Raw genomic sequence first — 10,033 nt, 5'->3', positions numbered from 1 at the left:
TATCTTTTGCATATAATTGAATCATATGTACAATATGTCTGAATAGACCAGTTAGATATCCCACTAACCTAATCTATAAAGATTCAAAGTTCTAAGCCCTGAGGATTTATATAAATTGACTTATTAAAATATGTATTTGAACGACCATTAGATTTTCCAGTGACTCCTGAACATGGATATACAACTCGTGGTCAAGCCAGAGAGAAACAGTATGAGCCGAGATGTGTAACTGCATCGCGGCTGGTCATGCAGCCTTTCAGGGTCCTCGTTTATTTAAATTTTACCTTTCGATATTTCTAGAAAGTCCTCCTTATCGATTTTCTGTAGAAGTTTAAGACTGTATTTATCGGCTTCATAAATTGTTTCGTTTCATTTTTTTCATTGAAATATGTTTAACTTTATTCTGTAAACTAGGCTATATAAACTAAGCATTGTAATCAATTTGTTATTTTTGTAGAAGATGTGTATTTTTGTTAGATTGCTTAATGGCATAAATAATACTATTTATGTAAGTAGCTCTATATAGTACTTGAAGCAGCTGAATCGTTTTTCTTATATATTTTCTGTAATTCATAAGACGAACCACTCCTCGACGCAGGCCTAGCCTAATGAGGAGTGCACTTGATATTTTTTTGTTTTATGCTTTGTAAAATGTACAATGAAGTGAATAAAAGTTTATATTATTAGTAGTAGTAGTGGGGGGAGGGGGAATATACCCAAAAATAGATACCGGTAATCATGTCCTACAGCCAAAATAAATTTTTCATTTTAATACTTTCTTTTCAAGGCCTTCCTAACAAAAAATACATATTTCGGTTAAATCATCTCACACGGGTTATTTTCTATGAGAATCCCCGTTAGAAACATTTAATTTCAAGGTTCACGAGATAAAATGGGAAAATTGAAAAAAGTCCGAAATTTTGAGGGGTTTTGAGGGTTTGGGGGGTGAAGCCACCTCTCTGCGTGTCAGCAAATTCCAGGTTCGAATTCAGCGCCCCAAAATACATATAGAAATTCTTTCGGGGCTGTTTCCTGAAAAACGACCATTTGACTGGACTATTTAGGAATGATAGTATTCCTGAGAGTTTGAGTGATTTTAATTTTTGACCATTTTTGCAAAAATCCATTACGCTCTCTACTACGATCTCACTTTTAGTCAACAACTAACCTCACTCTGATCTCAATTTTCAGCTGGTTTTCCAGCAAGATGGTGCGGAAAGAAGCGACAAAACTTGCTCTCTACGATCTCACTTTTAGTCAACAACCAATCTCACTCTGCTTTTAATTTGAAGCTGATTTTTCGGCAAGGTGTCGCGGAAAAACATGCTCTTACGACCTCACTTTTAGTCAACAACTAATCTCAGTCTGCTCTCAATTTGCAGCAGAAAGTAGGGATGGGTATCGATACATCGATGTTTTTAACTTCGATGTTTACTGTTCGATGTTTTTCACTTATCGATGGTTTTACCTAGACATCGGTTATTCGATGTTTTTCCCAACAAAATAGTTATTTGTGCAACTAGTGCGCAAAGTGACAGTTTGCTGCACCGAAAGAAACGTTTACGCCCGAGCCGTAGGCGAGGGCGGAATGGTTTCTTGAGTGCAGCAGAGGAACTTTGCGCACGTATTTCACATTAAGTTTTTCCTACAGTTACCATTGAATATGAAAAGTGGGTAATTATGGGTAAAATTGCCTGAAATGCATCAAATGTTTTTCTGTGTAATTTTATTATTGATAAAAACCTTAATCCTAAAATCCTAAAGTCCTCGTTGTCCTTGGTTATAATATATAATGAATAATAATTAGCGCGTTGTGCTTGGTTGCACGTCTGCTCACTATAGCAGCCACAGCATCACTGTTACCAACTTCATTTTGATTTTGCTGCACTGTTGCTCCATATAACCTACTAGGTATTTTGCGTTGCCATGTTGCAAATCTGGAGTGCAGAAAAATTTTTCCCGCACTAGAGCGAAAAAGTGATTCTTTGCGTTATGTAATCAGTGCAGCAATGGCCACTTTTCAACGTAACTGTAGGAAAAGGAATTTTTCAATCAGTATTTTTATGTGAGACTGTTGGATACTCTTGAAGATTTACATAACTGTGGCCCTTGTCAAGGTTAGATACCAGAATTGAATAAGAGGTCGGATTTTTCGTTTCTTAGGAAGAAAGAGTTTTTCTTATTAAAAGTACTTTCCTCAACATACGTTTAATACCAATTATTAATCTAGCTCTGGAATAGACGTCCTCGTTTAGTATGGAGTGTAGATAGCCATAAAAAAACACCTCTATTCATTCTCATTTCGTAAATAAAACTATCAGGTATTGAATGAATACGATTATGAGTTACAAAGATTGTTAAAATTTAGTTTAGGATAAAATCCCAAGACAGAATCTTCGAGGATATCCCGAGAGGTTTCTGACTCAACTATGAAGATGACAAATCTTGTGAACTATAATAGAGTTAATGTATCTTTCTAGTCACAACCTGACTTCAATTATTTGAAAGACTGTTACTTGGATACCAAGTCTAAAATTGCTGTAATTCCAGTTAGTAACAGTTAAAATATTGAAACAATAGCTCCAGATAAAATTGTAGTCACTTTAGGAGTTTTTTTGTATTTTTAAGTATTTCGAGATTTGGACAAAATAATAATAACGTCTTAATTCTCTTATACTAAACAATATTCAAATCTATGAAACAATATTTAGATTATTGGATTTTCTTTTTTATATTCGATTAAATATCAATCTCCGTTGATAATGTAGAGTCTGATTACCTACAACTACAAACAATTATTAACCTTCAGTTTCGTTGCTGCCAATCAATAATATTCCTTTATTGTTAACTACTTTTTAAAAGCTCTGTCCCTTTCTTTTACATGTACATGAAAAAGGAATTGATTTCACTTTCTGAGTTACTCTAGGATATAATAATCTTCCGTAAAATGTATGGCAACACGTCGATGTTTAAAACATCGATGTTTACTGTTCGATGTTTTTCACTTATCGATGTTTGGGAGAAAAAAACATCGATGTTTTGTCTTTCGATACCCATCCCTAGCATAAAGAAAACAATTTTTTTGTGAAATATCAAACAATATACAAGAGCTGTCTAGAGAACAGAAGGCTTTAAGTATCTCAAACTTTTAGTCATGAACTAATGTCACTCATAATTTTTCAGCTGGTTCTTCGGCAAGGTGTCGCGGAAAGAAGCGGAAAAACTGCTGCTACTGGACGAGAACCCGCGCGGCACGTTCCTGGTGCGCGACTCCGAGCACAACCCGAACGGATATTCGCTGTCGGTCAAGGACTGGGAGGAGAGTCGCGGATACCACGTCAAGCACTACAAGATCAAACCACTGGATAAAGGCGGATACTACATTGCCACAAGCCAGACCTTCCCCACGTTGCCTGCTCTTGTCACTGCCTACACAAGTAAGTGAGCCTTGTCATACAGGGCCACAGTGTGGCACCAATTAGCGATTTTCTAAGGAATCACACCAATTCATGTTTAATTCTGAACAGCTGATGTTGTCAAGAACAGTTATACGCTGTACAAAATTATTCTTACTTGGGATGGGTATGCGCAGCAGAAAAGGCATACAGCGGCAGGGATACAACGGCGGCTATGTTACCGTTTTGAACCGGCCAGCGTTCTCTAATTTCCAGTGGGTATTCAAGCGCTTATGATGCGCATACTGATGTTTCCTCTCTGGAAGTGCTCAGTCGACTGAGTCTAATCGACAAATTGGCAACTGCGCTTCTTCATATGACTCTATCCATCACTGTAATTGGCTGATCTTCCTCCATTTCTCTGCGTCGCGAATTCCTGAAGTCTGAAGTAATTTTGTACGGAGTATAATGAGCGAATCTGAGAACAGTCACCTGTATTCGGTAGCTCTGCTCTATAAGTGCTTACCCAAGATCTATAAAACTAAGGTTTCTCTAGATCTTGCGCTTACCTCGTGACTGGTTAGTCGGCGCACTCGGTAGAACGCTCCATGTCCGGAGATCCAATATGATGGTCTACGGTTGAACGCATGATGAGAACTGAGAAGATAGAGGTATAGGTCGAATTCGAGATAGGGGTACCGTATCTCAATGTAACTAAATCTAAAAATACTTTATTTTGTGTTACATTGGGCACCTCTATCTCAACCTCCACTTCGATCCTAAGTATTTATTTATACATTGATACATAGGCTACAATATAATTCTCAATTATGAATGATTGGGGGAGGAACAACAGGCTTAAAGCCCAAAACTGTTCCTTTCCCAAATTAGGATAGATATTGTCCAAAAATAGGTCATGTTTATCACTTTATAAGTTTTATAAAAAAAACTAGGAATTTAGAATTTAGATAAATTATGTGTTTACTTACATAGAACGTTACAGCTCATAACATATTTTCATCTATTTGTCCATTTAGTGAATTATTAATTTATGTCTACTAGCACTTTTTATTTCGAATGAAATTTATCATTCGACTAGTACTTTCTCCTGAAATATAATTAGATTCAAAGTAATATTGAATCTTCACATGTCCTGTATTTGAAAAATTGGAAATTCTTTTAAAAATGTCGAATTAAATGAGAATAGATCATGAAAAAAATTAAAATGAAATTTATTATCTTTTTACATAACACCATTTTTTACAAAGGATCTCTCCCTAAAGCTGCGTTTACACCAAAGTTATTAACAAAATGTTTATTTTTCCGTCCTTATAGATACTATTAGATTGAACATAACCATAGCCACCTCTAATACAAGGCCCGGCCTACGATATTGCAACGTCGCAGTGTAGGCGTAGAATCTAATACATGATTGGTGGAAAAGATTAAAGAAAATCCCAGCTGATCTTTTTTTCCAATCATGTATTAGACTCCAGGCCTACACTGCGACGTTGCAATATCGTAGGCCGGGGCCTTGTATTAGAGGTGGCTATGACATAACTTATCATACACATGTATATGTGTATATGTCAAGCTCCGTTTAATCTAATAGAATCTATAAGAACGGAAAAATAAACATTTTGTTAATAACTTTGGTGTAAACGCAGCTTTAGAATTAAACTGGCAGCAATTGTGTATAGGTGCTGCTAGTGTCATGAATCTTACATAAATTAAATATTATATAGTTCCTATCTTAGAAACTTAAGCAAAGTATTATACGGCCATTGCGGTACAAATGTATATTCATGTGTAAAACAATGATAAAACATAATTTAGAAGAACAAAAGCGTAGTTTTATTGAGTTTGATAATAATGAAATAATACTGTATTGATTAAGTATGAGCTAAGCAAAAAATATGAGAAAATAATTACAAAAATTTTGAAATTGAGTGAACATACATAAATTTGATTGTAGCTAAGTTATGTGATAGGCTCTCAGAAGAGAATTAATAAAACTTTATCTACCGGTATGTATTGATTCTGAAATAGCCAGTCTTTTACTATGGATGAAAATTCTTCGAGTAATTCAAATATATCTAATAACTAGCCGTCAGGCTCGCTTCGCTCGCCATATCCGTCTAGCCAGGGGGCTCCACCCCTGGACCCCCGACTGGATCGTCCAAGAATGAGATTAGCAGGCTCGCTTCGCTCGCCTGCATTTTTGTCATGTTAGGACAATCCAGTCAGGGATTCAGACTAAACATCTGCTAAACGGATATGGCGAGCGAAGCGAGCCTGACGGCTTGTAATATAATATTCCCAAGATTGAAGTAGCAGTGCCCATTCAATTTTTCCGCGATAAATGCATTTAAATCTTCAACTTGGTGCCAACCTAACAAAGTCAACTCAACTTAATGCCAACCTGACAAAATTATTAATTTAGTTGCCAGTTAACAACTGTTTCGAAGAGGTACTCTATCTAGATTATAGTTCTATAGTAACATATGATATGGAAATTTCAATTATAATTAAGAGATTGGGAGAAGAAGAATATACATGCTAAAAGGCGAACTTTAAACCCTTAAAAACAACCCTTAGAGTTAAAATATTGCCAAAAGATTTCTTAGTGCGCCTCTAAAGGGCCAACTGAACATACCTACCAAATTTGAACGTTTTTGGTCCGTAGATTTTTAGTTATTCGAGTGAGTGAGTGAGTGAGTCAGTCAGTCAGTCAGTCAGTCAGTCAGTCAGTCAGTGCCATTTCGCTTCTATATAAATAGATAAATCTATAAATATTCAAATCCATTTATCATCATCATGTAATATGATTTCAAAAGCAATCATTTTTATTTTTTCTAATCGAAAATTATGTTGGATTTGATTGCAGAGAACGCACTGGGTCTGTGCCACGTGCTAGCCAGGCCATGTCCAAAGCCGAAGCCTCAGATATGGGACCTGTCACCTGAACTCAGAGATCAGTGGGAGATCGACCGCAACGAAATACTGCTTATACGAAGGCTGGTCATGGCAATTTCGGCGAAGTGTGGTATGGTAAGTTGAACTATGTACTTTCAAATTTATTAAAAAAAACATGATTTGTTGAATTTATCATTTCAAGGAAAATCCATATTGAATGCTGCAAATAATTGCAATATTCTTCAATGTTTGATTCCATTACGAACTGCTTGTTAAATAATCACTTTGAACAATTAATTACGACATAGCAGTCAGGTATTTATATAAATAAAAGCTATTAGCTTCTACTTACATTAGTGTAGCGCTATAAATACCTGGCTGCTATGTCGTAATTAATTATTCAAAGTAATTGCAATATCTCAGTAATTTTCATCTGTAGATTTGTTGAATGTTGAATCAGAACCATAAATTGACCCATGGAGAATTGAAGATACTCGTATCTATTAACACTTGTGAACTTCTGTTAAAAACATAATTTGTGATGATGTATAGACCCTGCATGATTTATGTTGATGTTAAATATGCTATAGACCAATGTACCTAGAATATTCTAGGTACCTTGCTATAGACCAGTGGTCGCCAAACAGTCGATCGCGAGCTACCGGTAGCTCGTGGGGTAGTTTTTGGTAGCTCACAGAAATGCTTGGGTTGGCAACCCTGCATTGAGAAACATTGCTACAAATTTTGCATTTCTCACAGATATAACTGAGAAGTTGAATGATTTGAATTTGTAGCTTCAAGGGAAAGATAAGGACATCGGTGGAATGATTTCAACTGTAACATCGTTCTCCAAGAAGCTCGAGATGTGGCAAAAGAATGTCGTTCAGTTTGAATATCAACACTTTCCCAGTCTGAAGAAAATCAATGACGAGAAAATCCTCCACAGCACCGCAGCAATAACCAAGAATACGTTACAATTCTTTTAGACTTGAGACAACAGTTTGATCAACGATTTCAAGATTTTAAAAGCATATCGAATATGGTACAATTCATCAACTCTCCTTTTGTAGAGATCGATCCAAAAAACTGGTTTTTGGTATTTGTCTGTATGTGTGTGTGTGGTGTGTGTGTGTGTGTGTGTATGAGTGTATGTGCGTCTGTGTACACGATATCTCATCTCCCAATTAACGGAATGACTTGAAATTTGGAACTTAAGGTCCTTACATTATAAGGATCCGACACGAACAATTTCGATCAAATGCAAGTTAAGATGGCGGCTAAAATGGCGAAAATGTTGCCAAAAACAGGGTTTTTCGCGATTCTCTCGAAAACGGCTCCAACGATTTTGATCAAATTGATACCTAAAATAGTCATTGATGAGCTATATCAACTGTCACAAGTCCCATATCTGTAAAATTTCAGGAGCTCCGCCCCATCTATGCAAAGTTCGATTTTAGATTGCCAATTATCAGGCTTCAGATACAATTTTAACAAAAAATTCCAGGTGGAAAGATTGAGCATGAAAATCTCAACAATTAATGTCCAGTAAATTTTCACCTAAACTTGAAATAAGCTCGAAATTCGAGAAAATATTATTATTTCAATTGCAAACTGTGGCAACTGTTGATTCTATTAAAAAATTATACACTATGAAGAGATAGCAGACTTCATGTGTCTCCAGCGTTATTGTCCTGTCACCAGTGGCTTGGATCTTTGCATAGTAGACTCGATGCGCGTGAACACTAACGTCAGGTGATCAATTTTCATAACGGCAAGGAAGTTGTGTGAGTGCGCCACACCAGATTTTTTTTTTGAAATGTAAAATTTACAGAAATGTATGAATGAATTGAAAAATCTTGAATGAAAATATTTTCAATGAGAAGTCAGGATATGACATTTCAAATGTAAACAAACACAACGCAGACAAATTTTTTTTACTGCTTGAAATTAACCAATTCACTTAGAGATGGTGCCACCCAAAGACCTTAAAGAGAGAGAGACCCACAATGCCTATGCCTTCCAAATGATAGCTCTTACTTGAAATTGAAGGCCGCCATTGGGGTATTTTAGAACGAGATATATATCTATATATATTTGTAATACAATAGATCACAAAGGCATTGGTGGCATTGGTATGTAATAATCTTATGGGTGCCCCCTCAATGGCGGATTTCAATTCCAAGTACGACACTAGTGCTGCATGTGAGTCTAAGCATCTTTAAGGTCTTTGTAATATCTTATGGGTTGCCCCCTCAATGGCGGATTCAATTCCAAGTACGACACTAGTGCTGCATGTGAGTCTATGCATCTTTAAGGTCTTTGTGAATAATCTTATAGGTTGCCCCCTCAATGGCCGATTTCAATTCCAAGTACGACATTAGTGCTGCATGTGAGTCTATGCATCTTTAAGGTCTTGGTGCCACCATCACCGCCTCTCCAATTTGCGTTTACTATAGCATTTGCGGCATTACAATAGTATGATAATATAATATTTTATTAACTCATCTAGCAGAGTCACGTCTCAATTTGCTACAAGCCTTACAGCAAAACACCAATGCACAAGAGAACTAATTCAGCCATAACGAGGTCCACGTTATAATGACAGTGGAGAAAGATAGGAGAACAGCGTTGCCGATTCTCTGCCTTGCCACTGTCTACAGTAGAAGATATGGCTCTACAATAGAGCTAATAACAATATTATATCTGCGAGTAATATCAACTGTTCAGTCTTGTTAAAATGATAAAGTATATTTTATTTGGCATAAAAAATATATATAGAAGATACATTAAATATAAAATATGACAAACATTCACATGATTTGTGTTAAAGTTAGAATATGATAATTGTTTTGTTTGTGGCAACAGGCAAATGGAGAAACAACACAGAAGTGGCGGTTAAGACACTGCGGCAGGGAACAATGTCAACCCAGGCGTTCCTACAGGAGGCGGCCATCATGAAGAAGTTCCGCCATGACAGGTTGGTGGCCCTGTACGCAGTCTGCTCCAAGGAGGAGCCTGTCTACATCGTGCAGGAGTACATGAAACATGGCAGCTTGCTAGAGTTCCTGCGCAACGGAGAGGGAAAACACTTGCAGTTCGGTGATCTCATTTATATTGCTGCTCAGGTGAGAGAGAAAGAAAATAAATAATAGCCTAAATAAATTAATAAAGGATGAGAGTAAATCATGAAATCATTTATTGACTTTTTCAATAAATGAATAATGGAGATGAGTCCAGAGAAATGCAGATAAAGACGAAGAAGAAATATGAGAGAGGAATTGAGAGAGAAAGTAAATAAATGAATAAAATTTTATTGTCATTAAGCAACATTGGCTTTGGGCAAAGTCGAATTTACAAATCAAATCAATTTTGGTTTCAAATCCTTACAAAATTATTTACATAAATATGCGTGATAAATTTCTAGTTTCATTCAAAATTTAGACTTTTTGAATAATAATTAAATTACTGTTCCATTTTTTAATTTTAGACTCTATCTACTCTTTAGACTCTATTCTACTCTTCACACTCTGTTCTAGATTTTTTAATTTTAGACTCTATCTATTTTATTTTAGTATCCATTTATTGAGTATTGAAGAGCTTAGATTGTATTTTGTAAAGTGAAAGTGACATAACCAACATTTTGTTTGGACAGTATAGTATACATTGGAAATGGGACAGTTTTGGGCATGAGCCTGTTGTGCCTTTCCTCATGTTAAGTATTT

At 36.0% G+C, this 10,033-nt stretch overlaps 1 protein-coding gene across 1 annotated transcript; it reads left to right on the top strand.

Annotated features, from left to right (window-relative positions):
• Nucleotides 1-3,183: 3,183 nt before the first annotated feature.
• On the top strand, nucleotides 3,184-9,436 carry LOC120356651 (tyrosine-protein kinase Src64B-like; the record flags this gene model as incomplete). The annotated part of the gene is given in 4 exon segments (XM_039445606.1): nucleotides 3,184-3,437; nucleotides 6,283-6,405; nucleotides 6,408-6,446; nucleotides 9,177-9,436. Coding segments are annotated over 4 exon segments (676 nt in total), but the record flags the coding sequence as incomplete, so codon positions are not given.
• Nucleotides 9,437-10,033: the final 597 nt, after the last annotated feature.

The sequence above is a fragment of the Nilaparvata lugens genome, unplaced genomic scaffold (assembly GCF_014356525.2).
Source record: "Nilaparvata lugens isolate BPH unplaced genomic scaffold, ASM1435652v1 scaffold7398, whole genome shotgun sequence".
Lineage (NCBI taxonomy): Eukaryota > Metazoa > Arthropoda > Insecta > Hemiptera > Delphacidae > Nilaparvata > Nilaparvata lugens.
Note: the sequence above shows the minus strand (reverse complement) of the source record. Positions and strands in the feature narration are given on the sequence as shown.